This window comes from Echeneis naucrates, chromosome 20 (assembly GCF_900963305.1).
Source record: "Echeneis naucrates chromosome 20, fEcheNa1.1, whole genome shotgun sequence".
In the NCBI taxonomy this organism is placed as follows: Eukaryota; Metazoa; Chordata; class Actinopteri; order Carangiformes; family Echeneidae; genus Echeneis; species Echeneis naucrates.
In genome coordinates this window covers 396,294-422,626 of record NC_042530.1, presented here as the reverse complement: position 1 = coordinate 422,626, position 26,333 = coordinate 396,294, and the positions used below count along the sequence as shown (strand labels likewise).

The following is a 26,333-nucleotide window of genomic DNA, read 5'->3' as shown; positions in this document are numbered from 1 at the left end:
TTATTACATTGCAAAAAAAGGGGCACCTTCGTCCAGTCGTGTCTTCAGACGTTAAATCATCTTCACATCCTGCAACACAAACGAGCTCAAAGGAAGAAAATGTTTTTTTGTTAATTGTAAAAGCCGGCAGTGACTCGACGAGTCTGAGCTCATCTTCAGGGCTACACTGAGCCGTGATCCGGTCTCCACTCGACTGTATTTCCTTTCAATGAATGTATAGAAATAAACATTTACACCAACATGGTTGGGTTTTATTTTGAATCTCATCTCATCTCGTGTCACTTTATTCAAAAAGTTAAACTTTATTATACACTAGCTTTATTTCAGAGATGTTTAAAATATTTGAAAACTTTTCAATCTGTTTTTTTTGTCAGGGAGCAACGAGGCTAACTGGTGAGCATGCTAACGTAAGAAGTCAATGACCACCAGGGGGCCTTTTGTAATTGTATTGAAGTCTATGGGAAAATGGCCCTACATCTGACTTATCTGTAAATTTCAGACACCACATTGACTCAGAACCATCTGGTGAAGCTCCACCCACTTCCTGTCCCACCCCTTACTATTCAGGCCAGTTAGCTCAGTTGATTAGCATGTGGTGTTGTTGATACATAGGTGGTGGGTTTGATTCCCGTACGGATCGCGAAGCGTTTCTGTCCCTGCTCAGCCAAAGTTGGGAGTCCAGTGAAGATGACCTTTGACCCTCAGAGCTACAGCATCTTCCCTTCAGTGTTCAGGATGAATAACCTTGTTCAGAAGTTTCCGTTGACATGATTAAACTTTAATTGGAGACTTTTGAAAGCATCTTCTAACTGATGATTATAAAGAGCTGATGATTCTCTTTCGTGTGAAACCTTTTCTGATGATTTTCATGTTTCCAACGCAAAAACAAAAAGTGACTCAGACAAACAAACAAACACTTTATTTTTGTGGTTGCAGGTTTTACATGGATTTTGTATATAAATAAAAATATTTTTTTCTGTTGGTGTGCAAAAGAGATGAAGAGATAAACTGAAACGATGCATAGTGGTCGAGCTAACGCCAAAGCTAACATCTCTGTTCTTCACTGAATGCAACAACAACTGATGTCCAAACAGCGGAGAGCTGCTTCTGCTTCCCGACTCAGTACCTTCGGTGCCTCCAGGAAAAATTAAACAAACCTCAAAAAGAAAACGGGTTCAGAGCAGGAAACAGGGAGCGAGTCAGTAGTTTAATAACTTCCATCCTTCAGTTGGTCGACAGTCTCCTGCAGTTTTAGTAGTTTATCCACAAAAAAAGAAAAAACAGGAAATCAAACAATCTGATCCTTCAGATTCAGGCAGTCAGTGTTTTTTCATCCACAGAAGAAGAAGCTTGGCGTCCACATTCGTCTGTCTGCCCCCCCAGATGTTTCTGGTTTAAATCGGACTCAGAGTCTGCCGTTGGTACTGCGTTAACTCGGGGTGCCACACGTCCACGATGAAAATGAGGCGGTAACTGTCGGCTTCCTGCCAGACCTCGTGCTCAAAGGAGTCGTCGAAGATGAGGACTTTACCTTCCTCCCATTCCCTGACAGAGAAGAAGAAGAAGACATTATGGCCGGTTAGCTCAGCTGGTTAGAGCGTGGTGCTAATAACGCCAAGGTCGCGGGTTCGATCCCCGTACTGGCCAAAAATTTATGTTTTTTTTTTTCTCCAAACACTAAATCTCCAAATAATTCAAACATGAGCCGAACATTCATCCTATCTGCTGACCATCGGGGGGCGACGCCACCGCTTGTTGAAGTCTATGGGAAAATGTCCCTCCTCCTCCCTTATACTGAAGTCTATGGGAAAATGTCCCTCCTCCTCCCTTATACTGAAGTCTATGGAAAAATGTCCCTCCTCCTCCCTTATACTGAAGTCTATGGGAAAATGTCCCTCCTCCTCCTGATTATTGAAGTCTATGGGAAAATGTCCCTCCTCCTCCTGATTATTGAAGTCTATGGGAAAATGTCCCTCCTCCTCCTGATTATTGAAGTCTATGGGAAAATGTCCCTCCTCCTCCCTTATACTGAAGTCTATGGGAAAATGTCCCTCCTCCTCCCTTATACTGAAGTCTATGGGAAAACGTCCCTCCTCCTCCTGATTATTGAAGTCTATGGGAAAATGTCCCTCCTCCTCCCTTATATTAAAGTCTACAGGAAAATGTCCCTCCTCCTCCCTTATATTAAAGTCTACAGGAAAATGTCCTACCTCCTTCCTGATGAGTTTATGGTCTGAAATACAACATGATGTTCATTTCGGGGGAAAGGGGAGGGGTTAGGGCCGGGGCTGCAGTGTAATCATGATGAGGAGGCAAAAATTACAGGAATTTAGAAGAGAAGAAGAAAAGAAGGCCAAGGGAAGAGAAAAAAGGAGGATGATGAGGAGGCACCTGGTCTGGTTGGTGCAGCGGATCCTGCAGCCCTGTTTGGGGATGACGAGGCCGAGGTGCATCCTGAGTCTGCAGTTAGTGGGACCGGTGTGAGGCCACACATGAGTATTTGGCTGCATCACTGAGAACTTAATCTGGACACACACACACAGGTTTGAAAACTGTCACTGTCCAGATCTGGATCCAGGAGAGTACAGATACTATCAGGTCCTGAACATGGTGAGGTTCCAAATCAAATCAGATTTATTTGTATAGCGCCAAATCATAACAAAGTTACATCAAGGCACTTTACATATAGAGCAGGTCTAAACCAAACTTTTCATAAAATGATTTAAAGATTTCTATTTCAATTCTATTAAATACAAATGGATTCTGTTTTTGGCTCCTTCAGCACACTCAATGGCCCCTTACACACATTTAGGAGTGAAACTGAAGACCAGGTGAGCTTTCTCTGAGACTGAAGAAGGAGAGAGAGTCAGTCTGAGAGAATCCCTTCAAAGGTGTGTGTGTGTGTGTGTGTGTGTGTGTGTACCTGTCCTCTCTTGCAGGCTGTAGCTTCAGGATATCTCTCCAGCAGTGAACACGTCTTTGGGACGCCCTGACAGGAATTTCCGACTATCCTCCCTGAACAAACAAAAACAGGGAAGGTTAAATTAAATAACTTCACAGGCTAGTTCACTTTGTCTTTATTTATAATTTCACATTAATTGATTGCACATTCACAAGTTCATAAAAACACAAAGGTCATAAACATCAGTGTGTGTTTGTGTACCTTGTTGCCACAGTGTGTATTGGCCCCACTCTCCTTTCTCTCTCAGGTTTTCCTCCTCTGGGATGAACAGTCCAGTGCTTTGGTCCATCACAGCCAGAGCTTCATCCCTGATGGTCCTCCAGTTCCTCTCCAGCATCTGCACACACACACAGTCACAACCTTCCTGTACGCACACACACACACAGTCACAAACCTGCCTGTACGCACACACACACACACACACAGAGTCACAAACCTGCCTGTACGCACACACACACACACACACACACAATCACAAACCTGCCTGTACGCACACACACACACACACACACACACACACACACAGAGTCACAAACCTGCCTGTACGCACACACACACACACACACACAGTCACAAACCTGCCTGTACGCACACACACACACACACACACAGAGTCACAAACCTGCCTGTACGCACACACACACACACACACACACACACACACACACACACACACACACAGAGTCACAAACCTGCCTGTACGCACACACACACACACACACACACACAGTCACAAACCTGCCTGTACGCACACCCACACACAGTCACAAACCTGCCTGTACGCACACACACACACAGTCACAAACCTGCCTGTACGCACACCCACACACAGTCACAAACCTGCCTGTACGCACACACACACACACACACACACACACACACACACACACACAGATTCACAAACCTGCCTGTACGCACACGCACACACACACACACACACACACACACACAGTCACAAACCTGCCTGTACGCACACACACACACACACACACACACACAGTCACAAACCTGCCTGTACGCGCGCACACACACACACACACACACAGTCTGGGGGTACCTTGACCAGATCCATGTATCCGGTCTCTTTGGGCGTCCACCAGGGCTGAGCCTTCAGTCCGTCCACATTGTACAGAGATCTCTGCCACACCGAAGCAAAGTGTCCTCTCTGATGGCCCAACTCGTACCAGTGATACGCCTGCAGAGCCAGAGGGCCAAAACCAGGACCAGAACCTGAACTGGTGTCCAAATTACAAATCTGCAGCTCTAAAACAAACTGCTGTCACCCAGTTCAGCAAAATGAAACGATTCTATTCTGGGAAAACTAGCATGGCCGGTTAGCTCAGTTGGTTAGAGCGTGGTGCTAATAACGCCAAGGTCGCGGGTTCGATCCCCGTACGGGCCATGTGCTTTTTGAAGCACCAACAAAACAAATTTACTTTAGAACTTTGTTTTTCAGCTCACAGCTCAGATCTCAGAACACTCACGCTGTTGTCTCCGACTCTCTGCAGAGCGTCTCCCAGGTGGAAATAAAACCGTCCGTCATCCGTCCCTGGCTCACCTGACTCCAGACCCTCCTGCGGACAGAGAGGACGAAGACATCAGGGCACCAACGCTGTGAGACATTTAGAACAGTCATAGACTGTTTCAAAATAAAGCTAAACATCTGGACCAGGTGTGACCACCTTCAGGTACGGTATACTCTCTGCGATCTTGTTCTCGGACTTCAGGATGAATCCGTAGTGGACTTTGGCGAAGCCGTTGCCAGGGGCAACCGCCAGGACCTGCGACACAGAGGACAGACAGCCAATCAGAGGAGAAGACCGACACTACTGAAACACGATGCGGCTCACAGCCAGCACACACCTCCTCATACACCATCTTGGCGCCCTTGTTGTCGCCTAGCAACAGGTGAGCGACGCCCAGGTCGTTCTTCAGACTGATGTCTTCTGGGAAAATCTGAACCAACCTCTCCAGAGTAGCCAGAGACCCTCGCATCCGACCTGAGAGACACACGGCTATAAATGCTCCGTGCTGATTGGGTGGCTCAGTCAATATGCTGTCAATCAGCTGGTGCTAATAACGCCAAGGTTGTGGGTTCGATTGCCGTACGGGCCACAGAGCTTTTGAGCGATTAGTACTTGTACTTTAACAGAACACGTCCCCATAGCCCCCCCAGACACAGGGCCCCTGTGGAGTCGTGACTCATGTTACCCAGGAACTGCTGTCTCTCAGCTCGTCTCTTCAGTGCGGCTCTCAGGAGGTCAGAGGTCACGTCGGGAAGCTCTGCGGCCTCCCTGTAGCTGTTGATGGCTCTCTGCAGCATGTCGTTGCTGCGCAGCTTCTCAGCGAGGTCGTCCTCTGCCTGTAAGGACACAAACCGTCAGTGACGCAGCCTGCTGACGCACATCCTGTCCACTGTTTTGTGACATTGTGCAGCACCTGGGCCTTTCCGTAGCGGGAGCGGGGGCTCTGTGGATACCGCTGCACCAATGTCTCAAAGGCTCGTAACGCCTCCTCCACCTTCCCCTGACACAGACAGGGGCGGCCCGTCAAGACATCACATGACATCGTCATCAGTTTATTTACTTTCTAAGTAATAAAATCAGCCGGTTTGCACCGAAGAACAACAGCTTCAGCGGCTTGTCTGTACCTTCTTACGAAGCTTCTCTGCTGCGTCGATCTCTGCTTTAATAGTTTTATCAAACGTGTTCAACAATTTTGGTTTCTTCTTCTTTGCTGGAGGACAGAGAGAGAAAAGAGAGAATGACCTTAAAAAGAACGAGGAGGAATTAAACACGATGCTGTTGAAAGAAACGTCTCTCTCACCTTTTTCTTTCAGCTTGTTGTCAGCTTGTTTCTCTGAAGATTTATCTACAACTGAAAAGTTCCAAAGTTCAGTTAAAATAAATACAGAGCTCATCCTGCTGTGATGTTATAATGATGGGCAGTTAGCTCAGTTCGTTAAACCCCAAAGGGTCGATTCCCATACGGGCCAACTACCTTTTCAGCCAGAAACTAACTTACAAATGTTTCAAGTTTTCGATTCAAAACTCAGGGGGAACAAACAAACAAACCTGCCTTCGTGTCAGACTTAAACACACCAAAACCAGACATTCATGGCCGGTTAGCTCAGCTGGTTAGAGCGTGGTGCTAATAACGCCAAGGTCGCGGGTTCGATCCCCGTACGGGCCACAGAGCTTTTGAGTTCAATTATGGACAGAAAACCAACCCAGAACTGCAGCAATTTCTGTCCACGTCTGAGTCAAAACCGTCATGGTGATAATTTTAAAGTCGCAGGTTTGAACAAACATCATCTGAGTGAGACACAAGAAGAAATACACAGAACATTTGGGCATCTTGCTTTTTTAATTTTCTGGCTCACCCTCAGCCTCGTGTTTGCTCTGTGATGGTGCACTCTCTGGCTCAGGTTCTGGTTTAGGTTCTGGTTCAGGTTCTGTCAGGATATTAACAGAACTTCAGTTAGTTCCATGACTTTTCCATAACTTTGCTAAACAAACAGTGATGACTGGACGTAAAGGAGCAGGCTGATGGACACACAAGGACAACATGGTGGTAGATTAATCCGTACCTACTTCCTGTGAGAACTTGGAGCTGGTCAAATACTGAGCAGACGCCGCTGTAGGGCAAACCATCATTAGATAAACGCTGGACAACCAAACTGAGCAACTTTATCTGGTTCATAAAACTGACTTCTCATCCAGAAAACAAAAGTAATCTACAGAAGTTAAACTTTCACAAACTCAACAGAAAAAAGAAAACTGTCCACTGAAGTGAAATGAAAAGAAACAAACCAACAGTCTGCCGATCCGCCGGCTCCTCCACCAAAACTACAGCAAGAAACAAACAACAGGAGCATTTACTGACTTTATTTTGATGTTTCACAAACATGGTGAATATGGTGGAATCATTCTCACCTCCGGTGGAGTCAATGATGGTGACTTCATCCTCTGAAACACAAAAAGAAAAATAAATAAAAGACCAGAAAATTTTCCTGAAAATACACTTTTAGAGAAGAAGGAGATGATGCTCACTATTCAGATGCATGCTCTGCTGAGAATCATCTGTAACACACAACCATCATCGTCATCATCATTTTAGTGAGATACGTTTATGACAGAAGAGAAACTGAGCCTGACTAAAACCTCTGTGTGCACCGTGTGAGTCCAGGACAAGGGTGTGTTGGACTGACCTGGTATAAAATCATATTCCACCACAGGAGGGAGGGGAACAGCAGCTGGAGATACACAAAGACACACAGGAGTTAAAACGGACACACCACGTGACCTACAGCAGGTGGAAGGTGAGCATGAGGAAGCGGCAAACTGAAGTGAAGCTAGGATGAGTTGCCACGTTTTCTGTTTAACGTTGTGACTTTGCTGTGATTCTAGTTTTGGCCATTAAAAAGCACAAATGCAAACTTGTGAGGGATGACGTGAATAAACACAATGAACATGCAGCAGCTCGTTAATGGATGGTCCACTCTCATGCAGCAGCTTCAGCCACTCAAAGCCAGCACCAACCTTGGATTTCAGACTCCACATCCTGAGATCCAGAGACTGGACCAGACAAGACAGAAGCCACAGTGTTACATCAAAAACATCAACATGTCAGGCAGTCAGCTGATCAAACGTGTGCATTCACAGCCCACCATTTCAGCATCAGCCAGTCGTACAGACGGGAAGTGATCCCGAGTACGACGGGCAGGAAAACATAGGAAAAGCAGATCTGAATTTGAGCCAGGGCTGAGCTGCTTCAAATCATAATTATTCCATTTGAGCTTCATGTGATATCAGTGACTTCAGATACAGAAGAAACATCTGAATGTTCACTTGTTGGCTTATAATCTACAAACCTCCATGACTGTCGGCAGCCCGGGGACGTCTCTCTGATTCTACAGGAAGAAAAACAAAACCTTTTCAAAACACTTAGAGCTCCATATTTGGAGCGGATGAGGGCGGTGACTGCTTTGTTGTGACATCACAATGTTCCATGAGTCTGTCTTTACTGTGGACCTTTAATATAAATCATGGAGTTTTATGAACGTTAATACATCAACATTTTAAAATAAAACCTGTCTGTGTCCAATAGAAATGAAGCCACACCCACCTGACTCAGCAGGTGACCTGGCCTCCAGCTCCTCAGCCACAGCTTTGATGGTGTCTTCAGGTTTTGTTGCAGGATGAGGAGAACCAATGGAATGTGTCAGTTTGGCCTTCTTTATTTTTAATTGACATAATTTCATATTTATGGCCGTGGGCAACACACATTGCTCTAAATTTGTTTAAGAGTAATTGTCAACAGCTTTTGTTGTTTTTGCCTTTATTCTGACTTTCTGAAGGGAAAAGTCAGAACATAGTTCCCCCCTGATGGTCAGTAGATAGAAGGCAGGTCCAGGTTTAGTCCTGTCTGTCCTGTCCTCTCCTCTCCTGGCCTGGTCTGGTCTGTCCTGGTCTGTCCTGTCCTGTCTGTCCTCTCCTCTCCTCTACTGGCCTGGTCTGTCCTGTCCTGTCCTGTCTGTCCTCTCCTCTCCTCTCCTCTCCTGGTCTGTCCTAGTCTGTCCTGTCCTGGTCTGTCCTCCCCTCTCCTGTCCTGGTCTGGTCTGTCCTCTCCTCCCCTCTCCTGTCCTGGTCTGGTCTGTCCTCTCCTCTCCTCTCCTCTCCTCTCCTGGCCTGGCCTGGCCTGGTCTGTCCTCTCCTCTCCTCTCCTGTCCTCTCCTGGCCTGGCCTGGCCTGGTCTGTCCTCTCCTCTCCTCTCCTGTCCTGGTCTGTCCTGTCTGTCCTCTCCTCTCCTCTCCTCTCCTGGCCTGGCCTGGCCTGGTCTGTCCTCTCCTCTCCTCTCCTCTCCTGGTCTGTCCTAGTCTGTCCTGTCCTGGTCTGTCCTCCCCTCTCCTGTCCTGGTCTGGTCTGTCCTCTCCTCCCCTCTCCTGTCCTGGTCTGGTCTGTCCTCTCCTCTCCTCTCCTGTCCTGGTCTGTCCTGGTCTGTCCTGTCCTGTCCTCTCCTGTCCTCTCCTCTCCTGGCCTGGCCTGGCCTGGTCTGTCCTCTCCTCTCCTGTCCTAGTCTGTCCTGTCCTGGTCTGTCCTCCCCTCTCCTGTCCTGGTCTGGTCTGTCCTCTCCTCTCCTGTCCTGTCCTCTCCTGTCCTGGTCTGGTCTGTCCTGGTCTGTCCTGTCCTGTCTGTCCTGTCCTGTCTGTCCTCCCCTCTCCCCTCCTCTCCTGGCCTGGTCTGTCCTGTCCTGTCTGTCCTCTCCTCTCCTCTCCTCTCCTGGTCTGTCCTAGTCTGTCCTGTCCTGGTCTGTCCTCCCCTCTCCTGTCCTGGTCTGGTCTGTCCTCTCCTCTCCTCTCCTCTCCTCTCCTCGCCTGGCCTGGCCTGGCCTGGTCTGTCCTCTCCTCTCCTCTCCTCTCCTGGTCTGTCCTAGTCTGTCCTGTCCTGGTCTGTCCTCCCCTCTCCTGTCCTGGTCTGGTCTGTCCTCTCCTCCCCTGTCCTGTCCTGGTCTGGTCTGTCCTCTCCTCCCCTCTCCTGTCCTGGTCTGGTCTGTCCTCTCCTCTCCTCTCCTCTCCTCTCCTCTCCTGGCCTGGCCTGGCCTGGTCTGTCCTCTCCTCTCCTCTCCTCTCCTGGTCTGTCCTAGTCTGTCCTGTCCTGGTCTGTCCTCCCCTCTCCTGTCCTGGTCTGGTCTGTCCTCTCCTCCCCTCTCCTGTCCTGGTCTGGTCTGTCCTCTCCTCTCCTCTCCTGTCCTGGTCTGTCCTGGTCTGTCCTGTCCTGTCCTCTCCTGTCCTCTCCTCTCCTGGCCTGGCCTGGCCTGGTCTGTCCTCTCCTCTCCTGTGCTAGTCTGTCCTGTCCTGGTCTGTCCTCCCCTCTCCTGTCCTGGTCTGGTCTGTCCTCTCCTCTCCTGTCCTGGTCTGTCCTGTCCTGTCCTCTCCTGTCCTGGTCTGGTCTGGTCTGTCCTGGTCTGTCCTGTCCTGTCCTCTCCTGTCCTGGTCTGGTCTGTCCTGGTCTGTCCTGTCCTGGTCTGGTCTGTCCTGTCCAGCTCTCAGTGTAACAGGGTGGAGCTGGGAAGCAGCTGTATTTTGTGTATGTAACAAAGGTTGTCGTCTGTGTGATGCGGACTCGCAGGTGGGAAAGAGGATCACCTGACAGGTGGGTGGCTCAGGTGTCAGGTCAGCCTCAATGCTATTGTCTGAGAGACAGAGAGAAGACCCAGGGGACGACTGTCTGTGTGTGTGTGTCCTCACCTATCCTCTTCTCAGGTGAGTTTCCCACTTCTGCTCTGTCTGCCTCTTTCAGCCCTGTTCAGTGGTTAAAAGGGTCAAAGGTCAGACAGGAGGCCTGGAGCTCATCACTGTTGTCACTGGGGAAGATTTTCAGATATCAAATCTACCAGTAATTCTGATTGATTATTTCTTTGTTTAATTTGGGGCTGATTAATTTGACTTGAATAAGCAAAGAAAAGTTCCTCTCATGTGTTTGGGTCGTTTCTGTCTTTATCTGATCAGGAGTTCTGCTCAGTAATGATGAAAAATCAGCTCTTTATTCTGTCAACACAACAAACTCAGACCGACTTCAGAAACATACAGGGAAACATGTAAAATGCTGTGGAGTGATGTAGGTTTACAGTCCAATGATCAGTGCCTCTTTGTCCATCAACCAACTACAACATTTACTTCTGTCACTTTAAAGGCGGCAGGTCGAGCCCCTAAAAATATTTCTGTGGAAGGAAATAAAGTCAGAGCAGTGAGTAAAGGAAGTTGTGGGGAAGAGCGATAGGACTGAAGAGAGCAGGGGGTGTGTTTAATTTCAGTTCTTTGTCTGGTCCAAGTAACTCAGACCCAGAACAACACAAACACAGCTCCTTTTGAAGACATTTATTTATCAGCCTTGTCCCACATGTTTGAAGGGAAAGCAGACTTCTCTAAGTTTGATAGGACTAAATATCAACAAGAGAAAATACCACAAAGTCCAGCAAGCAAAAAAAACTAACTCATGATGAATTAACATCTATTTGAAGGCCAACAGCTGGAAACAGCTTCTGTTTCTGCTACGACAAAGCTCAGAAATTGAGCTGCTGTTTTCTCCATCATGAACCAAAGTCTCCTCAGATCAACTGCAGTCAGCCCCGACAGAGAAGCCGAGGGTTAAACTTGGCTTTCAGCTTAGGTCAAGTGTGAAAACCACCAAGATTTTGTGAACAGACGTTTCCTGTGATCAGGGTTTTTAACCGCAGAGGAAACCCAGACACAGCTATAGATGTCTTCAACTTCAAAATATTAAAGAAAACTCATTTGATTCTAAATCATCAAAAAGAAAACTGGAAAGCTCGGGAGCTCAGGAAGACTAAACTAACAAGAAGCCAACATGCAAACCAACAAACCAACAGCTGGAGACGACACGCTTTTAAAAATGACTTTAGACTTTAGACTTTAGTATCATCGAGTTTGTTGAACAAACACACTGAGGATCCACCGTGAAGTCTTTTTCTGTAACTGAAGTGCAATTCCTTCCTTTGTTCCTTTGTGTGACATTTCATGAGATGTGAAACGTTGTCGTTGGTTCGTTGGGGTTCGGGTGCAGCTCGGTGATGATTCTGGGACCGACTCTGAGCAGCAAAACACCAGAAGGTCACCGTTCAGTCACGACGGTTCAGGAGTCATCTGCTCAGTTCTAATAATCGATCGCACTTTTCATTTTTCACCTTCACCTTGTGCCACCGTGTCATTTGTCCTTCCTGTCCACAGCTGTCTTCTCCTCTCCCAGGCTCCTCCCCTTCCGGGCCACCGACACGCCCACTCTGTCCGTTCTCTGTGCAGCTATTGCAGCGTTCTTCTGGGAGGCGTTTCCTTTCCTCTCCAGTTGTCCTGCTCGGGGGTCATCAGCCTGGGCTGCGTTTCGTTCTCTGTCCACTCTTTCCTTTGCCGCCCTCTCCGCCTCCATCTTTTCCCTCAGAGCTCTTTCTCTGGCGAGCCTCTGCCTCTCCATCAGCTCCTTCTCCTGAGTGACTCTCGCCTTTTCCTTGGCAATGCGCTCTCTCTCCATTCTTTCTTTTTCGTTGGCGAGTCGTTCCCTTTCTGCCCTTTCTTTTTCTCTGGCAATCCTCTCTCTTTCCTTTGTGATTCGTTCTCGTTCCAGTCGTTCTTTTTCTGCTGTCTCTTTGGCCATTCGTTCTTTCTCTTGTTTTTCCTTTTCAGCTCTCTCCCTTTCCTTCGCTATACGCTCCCTTTCCTTCGCTATACGCTCCCTTTCCATCCTCTCGCTCTCTTTGGCCATCCTTTCTTCTACAGCGTTCTCTCTGGCCAGTCTTTCCTTCTCCTCCTTTTCCTTGGCTGCCCTCTCTCGTTCTCTGGCCAGTCGTTCCCGCTCCATCCTTTCTTTGTCAATGGTCTCTCTTTCCATTCGTTCCCTCTCTTCTCTGGCAGCCTGTTCCAGCCTCTCCCTTTCAGCCTTCTCTTTGGCTTCTCTCTCCATCCTCTCCTTTTCTTCTTTCTCCTTCTTCACTCTCTCTGCCTCCATCCTGCTCTCCTCCCTCTCTCTCTCCTCCCTCAGTTTCTTCTCAGCGGCCTCCAGCGTCTTCATCTTCATCGCCCAGGCCACCTCCTTCTCCTCCTCCAGCTCAGCGAGGAGGACTCTGATCTCGGCCACAGCGATGCGAGCGATCCTCTTCGCCTCCATCTTCTCATGGATCATCCGCAGCTGTTCTTTCAGAGCCGAGCGCAGACTGACGCCCCGGACAGGAGGGCCTGAAGTTTGAGTTCAAAGATCATATTTTTACCATATAAGAAGGTTATCATCAACAGGTCAGTGAAAAATTCCAACTCACTGCTGCAGCCTGTTAAAGTTTTGACACACAGCAACCAGGCAAGAGTTAAAAACGCAGCCAATCATCAAACAGCATCGCCTTCACTCTGACTTCAGAGTTCACCTTTCATCCAGTTTCTCTTTATTACTCTATAATTCTCACCACCTTACTTTAATCTTTGGTTTTATCTGTTTCTTTTAACATGTGATGTTAAATGCTGTTGATTAAACATGTCAGGTTAATCATGAGAAGTGATTACGGTTGGAAGTTCTCTCCTGTCCATGATGACAGTTTTTACACCAACTGTTCTGAGACTCAGAGAAAACCAGGACTTGTTTCATCAATGTATTTCCATCAAATTGTCATTTGCTCTTTGAATGATTCATTGTTTAAGTTTTTAAGTAATATTTGACAGTACAAAGGACACTACATGGCATCTCTATGAAACGCTATTAGAATATCTCTTCAATTCAAATGAATGATTAGTAGGTTTCAAGACACCAACCAAACTTTTGTAGTCCAACACAATGTTGGTGCTGTTAAATGTTTCAGGTCGGAAAGGAAAAGCATGCCGAAGCAGGTTTAGTACCTCGGGTTTGGTCCTCTCTAGCAGCCGTCTGACCTTTTGTCCTGTCTGAAGCAACAAACAGCCTGTGAGCTCATCAACACACTGAGACCAACAAACAAACCGGCAAATTCACCTCAGGATCAGAACTCTACCTCTGGGGAGTTTGATCTCTCCAGAGCCGGCCCGTAATTTCTTCTCTTCTAGGAACACACACACACACACACACACAGGTGAAACCATCACAGCCGCCGACAACAGAGAACAATGAGTCAAAACATCAGAATAGAAGAAGTTGAGGTGAAGTTTGTGGTGCGTTTTATTTAGCACACAGGTTATCAAACAGTGTCCAAGAAGTCCAATTTTTTCGAGGGGGGTTAGTGTGTTGTACTATTGATGTCATGGTTGCAGGTTCGATGCCTGTAAGGGCCAAACTAATCAGAAGTGGAAACAACCAGAGGTTTAAATAAGTTCAACAGCTGAGGGAGAAACAAACTCTGAAAGATCCATCTTTCAGGTAGGAATTGAACCCCCAACCATGGAAGTGTTGACGAATGTTATTCGGTCATGCAGGAACATAATTGGTACCTTCACTTTTACTTTTCTTCTTCACCTCTTTCTTGTCCTCTACAAGTTTTAGAGACAGACCAGTCAGCCAGAGTCGACAGAGCCCAGTACAAACAGAGACTCTGATGGTACAGTACCTTTCCTCAGTCGGTTTCTCCTGAGAACAGGACCTTTGAGCTTCTTCTCATCTGAACCAGCACACAGCAGAGACAGTTCATGAAAACCACCAGCTTTTATCATCTTCTTTATCTCAGGACTGATGTTGTCTAAGCTGCTCTGCCAATAATTATAAACAGAAGATTAAATAATGATGAGCCACTCCACCGACCTGATCCCAGCCCTTCGGCCCAGCTCAGTAGAATTAATAAACCCTAACCCTAACCCTAACCCTGACAAATCTTACTTGGGTAACTGTGCACATGTTTATTATGTATTTCTGATAAAGGTTTAACATGTTTACACATAAATGCTTACTGTTAAAGACAGGATTTATTTTAATGGATATTTTAAGCAATATTCAACATTATCACTGAAAACACACAAAAAAGAGCAAAATCCAACCAACTGAAGGTAAAAGTCTGCTAAATGCTGCTAAAATTAAAATTGAGATCAACGTCAATATTAATTGTCCACAGATGATAAAGTGGAAGTTTTGTTAATATAAAGAGTCATATTAGTGTTACACAACACAGCAGAATATTAAAAGCAGTGAAGTGACGTCAAACACAATTAGTACAAGTTTTAAACTAATTCAATTCATCCAGAGCAAAGTCAAGTGTACTCACACCTTCTCCATATGGCATCGAACAACAATATATCTATGTCATTTTAAACATGTAAAATGAATAAAGGAACCTAATGTTCACTGTTTATGACAGCTGATTGTTCACAGAAAAAACCTGAAACCCAAATGAAAACTGAATAACTGAATGCCATAATGGCCGTGGAGACGAGCCCAAACAGTCATCAGTTAGATTTTAGCTCCTCTGGTTCCCTGCTTCTTTAAATGAGCTTCTAGTTCAACAGTAATAACCATGTTTTCAGGATGTATTCCTCCAGAGCTGATTCTTTCAGCCCACCTTTACAGTCACAGTCAGTCTTTGTATTTCTTCAAAATTACTGTTGGTCTGGGGCCAACAGGGGCAGGTTAGCAGGTTAGCAGCTACGCTAATATTCCTCCTGAGATGCTTTAAGTTGAAACTTTATTTCAGCAAACTGTCGTTTTGATCCAGAGACAAGTTTTAATAAGTAAACTTTTTAATTCAATGATTCTTTATCAAAGTCTTTGATGATTAAATGTTAAAAATCAAACAGAAATAAACATCAAGTACTTTAATCACAGTTGGATCTTGGAGCTGAAGAAGAAAAAGTTCCTCTCATGTGTTTGGGTTGTTCTAGAGCTCTTCTCAAGTTTCTGTCTTTATTTGATCAGTTGATGAGTTCTGCTCATTCATGAAAAATGTGATTCCACTGCACAAACACTGACACTATATAAAATATAGATTCAGTTTCAAGATTTATGATTATTATCATCAACAGTTTTGGATTGGCTCAGAAAATAACATCATAAAGTGGTCCAGTTAATTAGTGAGGATTGTCTGGGTCTGGATCAGAAGCTGGTTTGGATTTTGGAGGAATCCTGGTGGCTGGTCGCGGAGGGAACCAGAGTGATGCTAAGATCCAACGGTCTGTTTATATGTGACATCACATGTTGATGTTTATGGCCCTGTCAGACATTTCCGTGTAAATAAACTCATCATGGTGTTTTGGAGATTATTAGCTGATCACTCCGTGAAAATCAACAGCGTCTTTTTTTAAATTGCTCATGTTTTTGTGATTTAAGGGTTAAAGGACTGAGTGGCCAGTCATCCCACTATGGTCCTGCAGTGGAAACCAGTCGTCAGGTTGTCTACATCCCAACACACACACTGCCATCCTCCTCCCGCTGGACTGGACTACAGAGCGTCTCAGTCTGGTCCTCATTGGCTGTAGTGGGACCAGGAAGCCTTGATACAGGCTGTGACACTGCCTCCTGGTCTCCTATTGGTTCTGGAGGTCCAGTATGACCTCTTTTACCTCATCATCATCATCATCAACAGAGGAGGAGGATGAGGACGTGGCCCCGCCCTCATCCTGCCTCTTGGCCGCCGCTGCCGCCTCCTTCCCCTCCACCTCCTCCTCACCTCGCTCTATGGGTGAGGACACTACGTCATAGAGGAAGGTGAAGAAGCCATAGATCCAATCAGAGCCCTCCTCAGCTAAAATATCAAGAACCTCAGCAAGCGACTCAGCATTCGCACTACCGCCGCCATCTTTGGTCAAGCCTGACAAGAGAGAGAGAGAAAAGGAGAGAAGAGGAGAAAAACAGGCAGGATGGGAAAGGAAGAGGAAACAGAAGGACAGGAGGGAAAGGAATGAAGGAAGGGTAAATTATATAGAGAGGGAGAAGTTAAGCATCAGAGAAAAGAGGGAGGAAAGAAAGGCGAAAGGCAGGAAGGAAGGTAGTTGGGAAGGTATGAAGGATGGAGGGAAGGAATGGAGACCAACCGTAACAGAAAATAGGGCAAAAAAAAGAATGATGAAACAAGACAAAGAGAAAGAAAGTGAGTTAAAGTCACAGATGAAACAGACATTAAATAAGCCTTCACTTCCTGTCTCTGTCTTGTCAGGCCTTATCTGACCAGAGGCGGCCATATTTTTTTCTCCCACCTCTGACTTACAAACATGCAGCTGTTGAGCTTATCGTCTGTTACACAATTTCTGATCACACTAACTAAATTTGTTGTATTCTTGATCCAGTAGAAACCATCTTAGGAGGAGAAGGTAGAGCTGACCTGGTAGACCCCTCCCCTTTCCCTCTAAATGAACATTGTGTTGTATTTCAGACTGAGACCAGGGAGGAGGAGGGACATTTTCCCATAGACTTCAATACAGCCTGATTTCTAACTACCACCAATGGAGTCACGCCCTAATGGTCAACAGGCTTCTCCACCATTTCTTGAAGACAAACGACTGGATGTCGATTCAGTTTGAGACACAGCACTAATGTGGCCGTTGATGTTGTGTCTTAATTTGCACACAAGTGAAGATCTTGGTTCTGACTGGATTTGACGTTTATACAAACACAAAAAGAGCCCTTCCACTCTTGCTACAAGCATCTCCGGGATGTTCATAGTCACCCAGTCGACTGTGTTTTCATGCAGGTCATCATGTCACATGTTTGTGACATACAGATCTACCTGAGCTCATCGACTGAGGCACTGGGACACAACTGTAAACCACATCCTTCAGCCACAGCACAGAGGAAACAGGCAGTGAACAGTGGATTTAAAGTGGGACTTGCCAAGCAGAACTTTAGCGTCTTCCACGTCGAAGTCTCCATCTCCGTCGGCGTCGTAGGCTGTCAGTTTACCTGGAGGAGAAGGAGGAGGAGGAAAGGAGGGATGAGTCCTATACAACAATCTGCTGCTCGATTGAGTTTGTTTTTATATGAAAAAATGACAATCAGCCTGAAGGTAATGTTTGAAGAGGAGACCTGAATCTGTCTTTTGTTGCAACTTGAATAGGGAGGGAGACAAAGATCAACTATTGGAGAAGTCTGACACAGATAAAAGCTCTGAATAAATTCACAGCACACAGCAGTTCATGCAGATCTTTAAAGCTGCAAAATAAGGAAGGATGTGGTGGTGATGATGTCAGTCACACTGGGCCCAGATCAAAACTAAACTCCACAGCCAGTCTAGCCCGTCTACATCTGGGTAGATTTGAGCTGGTAAATGCTGGTGTTGGCTGACAGACCACCGACATTCTGCCTGTCCAGATCTGGATGTTGAATTTGACCATCCTGCTGTTTCTGGGCCAGGAGAAATACTAACGTGGAAAAACCAGATTTGGAGTAAAGGGTGGATCTGACCTGCTGTGGTCCAGTCTGTCAGTCACACAGTAGCCCCACACTCTAACTCCTCCCCTTTCCCTCTAAATGGGGCATCATTTAAAAAATGAACATATTGTTGCACTGAAGACCATAAACTCATCAGGAAAACGTTTACTGGGGAGGAGGAGGAACATTTTCCCATGGGCTTCAATACAGCCTGACCTCTAAACCTGTTTATGTATAAGGGGGTGTACCTATTGTGCGATTGACAGACAAATATAGTTCCTTCTTTGCTCAAAAAAACAAGATGGCCGAAAGACAAATTTCTTACTGCAGGTTTCAAAATGGCTGAAAAGACAAAAGATGGAGAGGAGGCAGGATAATGGGCTGATGGGAAACACAGTCCATTTATATCAGTCTGTATTACTGCCATGAAGCACACCATGTTCTGCTCTGCACAGGAAAAACTATTATTAGACTGCCAAGTGGGATCAACTCAATGGAGTCACAGTGTAAACAGATGGAATGGTCACAGTCCAGTGTCATCCATGTGTGTTTAGATCACGACACCATACCTTGTAAAACTTCAGAAAAGTTCATATGAAACTCCTTAGCTCTGGCTGCATCCAGAGATAACAGAGAAAGGAGGAAGAAAGACAGGGAAGCCATGAGAGTCAATGAGAGGTGGATTAGTACACAACAGTAACAGAAGAGACACACTTCACTACTTCATGTTATAGTTCTCTTTTTTAGTGTGTGCCATTTGACAAACACCAAAAGATGATCTTGAGCCTTCACAGTGACAGTCCCTGGACAGGACAGCTTGGAGGCTTTAAATGTGAAGGAGCTGCATGACATAAACCTACCTGTGTGTTACCTGTGTGTCAAATCCATAGGTCATAGTTTGTTGCACCGTGCTTCCATTTAATAATGATATTGTGTTGAACATTATGCAGCTAATCACTTAAGGGGAAGTTAGAGATAAGATAAATGTCATGTGGCACACACAATCACTACTGTGTATCTGTGTGTGTTTACTTTAGTTTAACTTTTATACAAACACAAATCACATTGATGATGGAACCAATGAGGAGCTACCTGTTTCTGAGCATGTGCACAGCACACCTGAGCTCAACATGCACATACTTTCCACAGTTACCAATCTCATCGATTCACTCACCGATGACACTGTCGTAGTCCACAATGTCGAAGTAGACCACGGCCACAGAGCTCCACACTCCCAGCAGAGCCAGGACCACGAACCAGGTGAACATGGAGTATTTGGGACCTCCTGCAGCGTCCCCTCCCCCTTCGGTCCTCTTTCCATTCTTGCTTTCCATTGACGGCATCTTGGGCTCTGAGGACATCAGAGTTAGTTAGTCTCAGCTTTTATAATCAAGATAAACAATCATATTAATCATTTGTTGGGTTATAAACTTGTTAGAGATGAGTGTCCATAAGGGCAAAAAAACATTTCAAACCATTCTGGAGGAATAATGGAGCCCACGGGTTAATGCAGTTAGGAGCAGAGAGGACTATCTGTTCTTCGGCACTGATCTGAACACTTTATCAGCTCACATCAACATCGGGGCACTTCTTTTGTGGGCTGTCAGCGTTAAGAGCAACACGTTCATGCAGTTAGTTTACTTGTAGGTTTCACAGAGACTTCTCTAAAACAATATTGCCTGAAAAAGCTTCAGCAGAACCCCAACGAGGGGGGGGGCTGTTTGGGACAGGCTGACCCAGGAATAGAACAAGAGACATCGAGCCAAGATGACCCTGACAGAGAGAGACAAGAGACAGCTGGTGGTCCTCCAGCATTTAGAAGTGAAATGGCTGCAGCTAAGCAGAACAGCTGCTCCTCTAATCAGTGACCTTAAAGCCTCCATGACACAACTCAAATGTCTGAGAAAGGCTCCACTTCGGGCTTTTAGCGGCTGTTATAAAACTTCCATTAAACTCGTGTTGATGCTAATGATGTTGGAGTTTAGAGTTCATTTAAACCTGAGGCGTCTTGTTTAGGGCTGAAACTAATAATTTGTTTCATTAGCAGTTCATCTCCAAGAATGTTTTGTGAATGAAACTTAAAATTCTTTCAGAAAGTGATTAGTCCCACAGCAATTTTATAAAAACAAACACGAACTTCAGTCCACTCCAGTCCAGGCTTACGACCATCCCCTACCTGTCGTAGACTCAGCAGGTGCCACTTCCTCCTTCACCTGTGGAGCCTCCTTTTCTTCCACACCTCCTAACCAAACCGAGCCAAACCCGGTCAAATGAGAACCAGGTCCGAAATGAACACAACCAGACTGAACCTCATTCATTCACTAAATCCTACCTGACTCCTGGACCACATCGTCCACTCTCTCCTCTACGAAGGGCTCCTCATCAGCTTGGACCTCATCTACAGCAGCCGAAGAGGGGGAGGAGGGCAAGGAGGAGGCATAGGAAGTGCCATAGTGGTGAAAGCGCTGCATGGACCTTCAGAGGTCTCAGCTGAACCCAAAAACAGGACCAAGCAAGACCAGACCAAGGCCAGACAGGGCCTGCTGCAAACAGACAGACCGACTTGGCCGATGATTAACAGAAGGTCACAAAAAAAACCCACCATAAAATAAACAAAGATACAACCAAACAGGAAGAAATATATCAATCTGAACTCAACACAACTATTTCAATTGTTTGAAGAAGATCAAAAAGCGCTCAAAGAAAACAACAAAAAAGAGAAGTTTGAAGAGCGAAAGTAAGACATCAATTATGTGATGAAAGGTGGTACAAACAACCCGAAAGAACAAATATTCCAAATTTCTGACCATCCGAATGGGCAGACAGACAATGCCAAAGAGAAAAGGAACGAACAACTGAAGATCAACGAACTGACTCCTCCTCTTCCTCTCACAGCCCAGTGATTGTGAACCAGTGCAGTTGGGTCCAGAACCTGATCCACACTATTATTAGAGCTGACAAACCAGGAACGATCAGTGTGGGGGGCAGATGCCACAGAGAACAAAATAACCCCCCCCAATAACCTTGACACTTGTCTGTTGTCTCACACACACACACACAGCTGTATGTGGGACTGTTCTTCGGCTGTGCAATATGACACTTTAAACTCAGACACATTGATGACATGATTATTTGAATGATTCAATTAATAAAATAGTGTGCTTAATTTGAACGATGGTCGGTCTAAAGGTTAGATTGGATTTTAAATCCAGAGAGTATCAAAGATCTCAGTCTGCCTGAAAAGCAGACGTAACAGTAACTGTTGTGTCTCAGGTCAGCTTTCTTAAACTGCACAGAAGCAGCGGAAGGGTCTGAACTGATCATCAACCACAAGAATTCAGAAAAAGACATGACATGTCAGCAGCAATAAAAAGAATCTGAGCGCACTAAAAGCACGTTGAGTTCTCTTTGGAACCTTTTAACTTGATGTGTTGGTGCTTCAGGCTGTCTGGTTTGTGGTGTGATGGAGGACACTGAGGCTTTGTCAGGCTGGAGAGGTGTAAATAAAGTTCAGCCTCATTAGCTTCTGTTAGCTCGCTATTCCCTGTCTGTGCTAGGTTAGCTTAGCATCATCTATCATTCTGTGACACCGCTGGACAGACGAGCTAAAGCTGAACAAGCTAAAGTCCCTCCATGGTTCCATATTTCTGCTTCGGGGACACTCAGCAGGGAAAAGCCGATGAAGTGGGAGCCGCCCCGGGTGTGTGTTTGGTGTGTTGGCGGCTCACGGAGCATCCTGAGCCGAAGCGGAGACGGGATTTGTACCGATGAACGTTTACGGACCTTTCTTTGAGTGGGCTTTGGGGTTCTTCCTCTGCGCCATCTCTGTAGTTCTTCAGGGACAGACCCGGAGCTGGTTCTGGTTCTGGTTCTTCAGAGACGGACCCGGAGCTGGTTCTGCTGTTCTCAGCAGGAAAACGTCGATCACTCGGTCCGTCCGCACTTGGATACCAGCAAAGCCGAAGTCCATAGTAACCGTGACGGACTGTCTAGTCCACCAATCGAAGCCGCAATGCAGCGAGTGGGCGGGGCTAGAGGCGGGCTCTCGGTGATTTCTGACCAATCACGTTCCTGAACAGCTTCCCTGCTTCGTCCGTCTCTTTGGAAAGGAGCAAAAACGTGGCAGGACGGGAGAGGAACCGGAACCGGAGCCGGAGCCGCCCTCCCCCTGGAGCACCGGAGCACCTGAGCACCGGACAGCTATCAGCCTCCAATCAATCTTATTCACAAAGCTCAGGTTTTATTCCCAAACATTTCATCTGAGCAGTTAAAGGACGCTGACAGATTCGGAAGAAATAACATGAACACATGACTTTGAGGCTTCTGACATTTTTAGAATGATAAACCTTCAAATGCATTTGATGAAAAAATCATTATCAACATTATTATTATTATTTTATTATTTTTCTGTGGCTTCCAGCCACTTCCTTTTTTTAATGGTCCATTATTGTTCAGATTTGTAAAGAGATCCGAATCGTATTGTGCGTATCACTTTGCAGGAATCTGAGCAAAGCTGCAGCAGAAATAACAAATAAACGTCCTTCCTGGTGACAACTGAGCTGCTTCTGTGTGTGAATTCACCCACAAACCTCAGAAGTTTATCAGGACCTGAGTAATCAGGTGGAGATGATGAATGAAGGGCCGCCTCCTGGTCCAGACAGCAGGTGGTGCTGCTCCAACACACAGGCTTTTCAGAGGTGAGCTACATTATTTACAGGAGATAAACAGCAGTGTTGCCCCGACCATTATATCAGGGGTCAAGTCAATTTAATATAATGTAATTTTCTATACAGCACAAGCTCACAACAGACATCATATTCATTCATTCTTCAATTTGTGCAAAATTCATCGATAAGTTTTAAAAAAGGAAAAGGCCTTCATTTTAAAAGGATCCTCTCTGAACATCAGATGCATAAAACCGTAACTGAGGCCAAATACTGTAACTATTGTTTGAGTCACAAAAACTCCACAAGCACAAATGTACAGATACCTGATCAGTGAAGGGTGATAAACTGCATGTCCAACCTCTCATGGTTCTTCAGATCAACCCCAGATGTTCAGAGAAGAAGGGATCTTTTTTACAGAGAAACTCAATCATTATTGAACTGGCAGCTTCTCCTTTATTCCTCACTAAGTCGATGACAGAACGAGCTTTGTCAAAATGATCCCAGATCCCTTTCATCGACCCCATCTCACAGTCAGCTATGACTTCTTTCTGTAACAGATGGTCCAGCAGACTCTTGAGAACCGGTTCTGATACCCCGTCGATGAAGCTGGTCCGTATGTCCAGCAGCGTCCTGTCTGAGGGCAGATTCAGGGGACTCAGCCAACAGGGCTTTTTCAATCCGCTGGATGGGAAACAAACTCGTGTTTGCCAGACAGCATGTGAGCTGTCACTGTCTGTCAACGTAAGCTTGATATGCTTCTTGAGCGTTTCTAAAATCACCTGGAACGATGGAATGAAGTTGTCGTAGTTTTCAGAGTCAAATTCAGCTGATGGTGGTTGAACTAGAACCGTATTGTCCTGAGGAAAGCTGGACAGTGTGTACTCCTGATACGGCAGCAGTTTACACTGCGAATGTGTCTCTATGTAGTTCTCCTCTCCAACTAATTTCTTCCTGGTGCGTCGCACATCCAGGAGAGGAACATTTTTCGGCAGCATCAACACACTGACCACAGATTCCTCATCCGGATCAGCTGAGGGCCTGTAGAAGAGCAGGACCATGGCTCGGATCGGGACGGCCGGTGAATCTTCGTCCTTGATGTTACCGTAGCCAGAAAACCCAGAGATGTTTATGATGACGTGAGTTTCTGTTGTCTGATGAGGCCGGATTATCTCCAAACCATCATGGTTCACATGAGCTACCCACAGGAAGCGGCGTCCTCCTGTGGAGCTGATCTCACAGTGTGGGAGATGAAGCTGGCACACTGACTGCTGGACACATGTGATGTCAAACAGGGGACCTGCTGGCTTCTTTCCATACTGAGCCAGAAGCCTCCTGTCCCAGGGGACCGTCCTGTAGACCACCTCCCCTTCTCCGTCCATGAGGAACAGCAGGCCTGTCACTCTGCACCGGTACAGGCCTGGACGGCAGCACCGGAAACTGTAGCTCTCATCGCTCTCCTCATTCTCCTGGTCCAGGACATCCGGAGTGAAGTCCTCAAAGCTGGTTTGTAACGTCATGTTGGGTAAACTTTCAGATCGGGTGAAGGTCTTTCCCTTTGGGCCTTGTATGTTGTTCAGAGACTGAACGCTGAGAGAATGAGCCAACGGCCTGGAGGTTTTGTCTGTGGGACACAACTGGATTTGAGAATCACAGGGAACGGTGTTGGCAGCCGAGCAGAACTCATGCTCATTTTTTGGCCCTCTTTCTGACAGCAAAACACAGCACTTGTTTATAATGCAAGTCAGGATCGGTTCATTACGAATGTCCGGGCCTGGAGGACCAGCAACAGAAGGAGTGATGGACTTATCGTGTTCTCTGATACCTGAAATTCGAGGAAGTTCAGCCCCAGCATTGATATGATGAAACATCTGTGGTTGGGTGGATGTTGGGCTGCAAACAGGGGCAGCTTCGTTTCCACAGAGAGGTTGAAGTTTTGACCATTCTTCCCATTTCTTCAGTGTGTGCGACACTAAAGCCAGCTTTTGGCTCTCCATCGTGTCCGATTTGGGGCCCGCTCGATGAGGATGATGAGGATTAGAGACACTGCTGAAGCAGGACAATCTGGAGAAATTCATATTTGGGTCACTGAGAGTGGAGACAGGACTGCAACTGGAAAACGGTTTCCAGTTTGGTCCAGCTCCTGACTGATGTCCATCTGAAATGGACAGATTCAGTCTTCGGATCTTAGCTAGACCAGAGTTGGACATTTCTTTTGGCCCTGATATTTTTTTGTAATAACTAATGTACCGTCCTCTTAAGTACTCCAGACAAGCAGAGTCGTCGAAGAGGGGAGAGGAGGAAGCAACATGTGTGCTTTGGTCAGGGTGAATGATCCAATTTGGAGCTGAGGAGAAGACGAGTTCTGGAATATCTGATGACAATAGGTGATTGTCTGAAAGTGTCGTGAACTGCACCTTTATTAAATCCTGTGGTTTGGGTATCTTTCCATCACCATCATTTTCAGGCAGCTCCCTGTTGGTCTCACAGCAGTAGGAGTAGGAGGAAGGTCCAGGAGAGAAGGTCCAGCTGATGCCACCACTTGACCTCTCAGCAGATGGACCTGCTTCAGTGGAGGTGTTTAAAAGCCCGCAGACAGAATGAAAATTAAAGATGGGAGACGTCAATCCTCCCACTTTAACCAGGGATCTCCTTTCTCTTGATATTCCATTTGTTCCTCTGTCTTGCTCAGTGGTGGAGCACTGGTGCTTCTCCTTCGCACTCCGTTTCATTGTCCCCCCTTTTAATGAATCCCTGTTAGAGTCTGATGAGAAACGTCTCTGTCACCATCTTCTGTTTCCTCCTGCAATGTCAAGAAGAAAAGCCAAATTTCTTATATTCCAAAAACACATCAATGCAAAATCATGTTAACTATCAAGGAAGAACATTTAAAACAGGTTACTTGTGTGAAAGAGGCTGGCCACGACAAAACGTCACTCTGTTTATAATACAGAAGCAAAGGACGAAGTCTAAAATCGTAGTATTGAAGTATTCCAGCTCGATCTCAGGTGGAGCCTTTCCTGTTCTGATTTATCTTATATGTTTATTTTTATACAGCTCCAAACTTGGCTTCAGAAAAAGTGTCCATGTGTTCTATAACACTGATGAAATGAATCCTCGATCATCAGGCCTCCTAAAGCTCCACTGGGCCTGTTACACCACAAAGTCCAGTTAATTCATCCATTCACTCACTACAGAACTTCTTTTGGCTCACAGTGTGACACTGATGATTATTATTTTGGTATAGTGAATAGCATATTCTGGTGTTAAACTGTCACATTTGGTAAGAACTACTAAACTATAACGGAGGAGGTTTAATCTTTAACATGAGGAAATAAAGAAAGGAAAGTTTACGCGTTATGAAGGCGGAAGTGTTTGGTCCGTCCTCCGTCTTCTTCTTCTCTTCGGTGTTTCTCTTCCAGCAGCACTTCACTTTTTATTTTCCAAAGTAGGGTTACGAATAAATAATAATTATAAGAATAATCATACCGAGACATTCAGTTAGAACCGTCTCGGTCGATGTTCGACTCTGTGACGCAGGCTGCGTCAGCGACGTTCACTCCCGCCCCTTTCATCCATATATGGACACTTCTGTCTCCGGGACTTCCGTGTTCTTCAGCCTCCAGCTGAGGGGTCTGATGGTCTGAGCTGGACCTGGAGATTTATTTTAGAGCATGGTCCATTTAATGCGTCCAACAATCTAATAAAATTGTGTTTATCTTGTTTTGTTTCAAACAAACTATTGATAAGAATCTAATTATTTTCTACTGTGAAACGCTGACCTCTGACCTTTGGCGTCTGTTCTTTGCTCAGTTTGATTAACTGCAGTTTGTTAAACACTGTCCTGTTCAAATGAGATGAAATCTGCTTTACAAAAACTAACTACCC

At 46.0% G+C, this 26,333-nt stretch overlaps 3 protein-coding genes and 3 non-coding genes across 12 annotated transcripts; 3 read left to right on the top strand and 3 right to left on the bottom strand.

Annotated features, from left to right (window-relative positions):
- Positions 1-897: 897 nt before the first annotated feature.
- unm_hu7910 (un-named hu7910) lies at positions 898-21,759 on the bottom strand. Of its 6 annotated transcripts, none has more exons than XM_029528594.1 (28): positions 21,565-21,702; positions 20,114-20,324; positions 19,958-20,023; positions 18,956-19,132; positions 18,351-18,395; positions 17,245-17,313; positions 10,212-10,265; positions 8,090-8,143; positions 7,836-7,874; positions 7,504-7,539; positions 7,173-7,217; positions 7,015-7,044; positions 6,898-6,930; positions 6,775-6,810; positions 6,552-6,599; positions 6,345-6,416; positions 5,789-5,839; positions 5,613-5,698; positions 5,402-5,488; positions 5,174-5,324; positions 4,826-4,962; positions 4,645-4,743; positions 4,447-4,536; positions 4,020-4,157; positions 3,164-3,299; positions 2,924-3,015; positions 2,392-2,525; positions 898-1,545 (listed from the first exon to the last, which is right to left on the bottom strand). In XM_029528594.1, the coding sequence occupies exons 2-28, from the start codon at positions 20,250-20,252 to the stop codon at positions 1,395-1,397; spliced, it is 2,295 nt and encodes a 764-aa protein (XP_029384454.1). In that variant the 5' UTR covers positions 20,253-20,324; positions 21,565-21,702; the 3' UTR covers positions 898-1,394. The 6 variants fall into 6 exon arrangements, with proteins under 6 accessions (XP_029384454.1, XP_029384453.1, XP_029384455.1 ...); XM_029528593.1 differs by lacking the exon at positions 21,565-21,702 and adding an exon at positions 20,589-21,432 and having other exon boundaries at positions 1,395-1,545; XM_029528595.1 differs by lacking the exon at positions 7,504-7,539 and having other exon boundaries at positions 1,395-1,545.
- trnai-aau (transfer RNA isoleucine (anticodon AAU)) lies at positions 1,574-1,647 on the top strand. The gene has a single exon. It is a non-coding gene; the product is annotated as a tRNA-Ile (tRNA).
- On the top strand, positions 4,291-4,364 carry trnai-aau (transfer RNA isoleucine (anticodon AAU)). The gene has a single exon. It is a non-coding gene; the product is annotated as a tRNA-Ile (tRNA).
- Positions 6,081-6,154, top strand: trnai-aau (transfer RNA isoleucine (anticodon AAU)). Its single transcript has one exon. It is a non-coding gene; the product is annotated as a tRNA-Ile (tRNA).
- On the bottom strand, positions 10,448-13,915 carry LOC115060629 (uncharacterized abhydrolase domain-containing protein DDB_G0269086-like). The gene is made up of 3 exons (XM_029528599.1): positions 13,490-13,915; positions 13,359-13,403; positions 10,448-12,710 (listed from the first exon to the last, which is right to left on the bottom strand). Exons 1-3 carry the CDS (start codon positions 13,575-13,577, stop codon positions 11,689-11,691), a joined length of 1,155 nt encoding a protein of 384 aa, XP_029384459.1. The 5' UTR covers positions 13,578-13,915; the 3' UTR covers positions 10,448-11,688.
- A 517-nt stretch (positions 21,760-22,276) lies between the features above and the next one.
- Positions 22,277-25,990, bottom strand: LOC115060626 (uncharacterized). Of its 2 annotated transcripts, XM_029528592.1 has the most exons (3): positions 25,800-25,990; positions 22,772-25,248; positions 22,277-22,483 (listed from the first exon to the last, which is right to left on the bottom strand). In XM_029528592.1, the coding sequence occupies exon 2, from the start codon at positions 25,175-25,177 to the stop codon at positions 22,820-22,822; it is 2,358 nt and encodes a 785-aa protein (XP_029384452.1). In that variant the 5' UTR covers positions 25,178-25,248; positions 25,800-25,990; the 3' UTR covers positions 22,277-22,483; positions 22,772-22,819. The 2 variants fall into 2 exon arrangements, with proteins under 2 accessions (XP_029384452.1, XP_029384451.1); XM_029528591.1 differs by having other exon boundaries at positions 22,277-25,248.
- Between the last annotated feature and the right edge of the window lie 343 nt (positions 25,991-26,333).

Coding starts and splice junctions, on each gene's coding strand:
- LOC115060629 (XM_029528599.1), bottom strand. CDS start 13,577: ATGGTTTCACCTGTGTGTGTGTGTGTGTGTGTGTTCCTAGAAGAGAAG. Junction 13,404..13,489: donor AGAGATCAAACTCCCCAGAG/GTAGAGTTCTGA, acceptor TTGTTGCTTCAG/ACAGGACAAAAGGTCAGACG. Junction 12,711..13,358: donor TAGAGAGGACCAAACCCGAG/GTACTAAACCTG, acceptor CTCAAACTTCAG/GCCCTCCTGTCCGGGGCGTC.
- unm_hu7910 (XM_029528594.1), bottom strand. CDS start 20,252: ATGCAGCGCTTTCACCACTATGGCACTTCCTATGCCTCCTCCTTGCCC. Junction 17,314..18,350: donor CTTTTCTGAAGTTTTACAAG/GTATGGTGTCGT, acceptor CTTCTCCTCCAG/GTAAACTGACAGCCTACGAC. Junction 3,300..4,019: donor GATACATGGATCTGGTCAAG/GTACCCCCAGAC, acceptor GTGTGTGTGCAG/ATGCTGGAGAGGAACTGGAG.
- LOC115060626 (XM_029528591.1), bottom strand. CDS start 25,177: ATGAAACGGAGTGCGAAGGAGAAGCACCAGTGCTCCACCACTGAGCAA.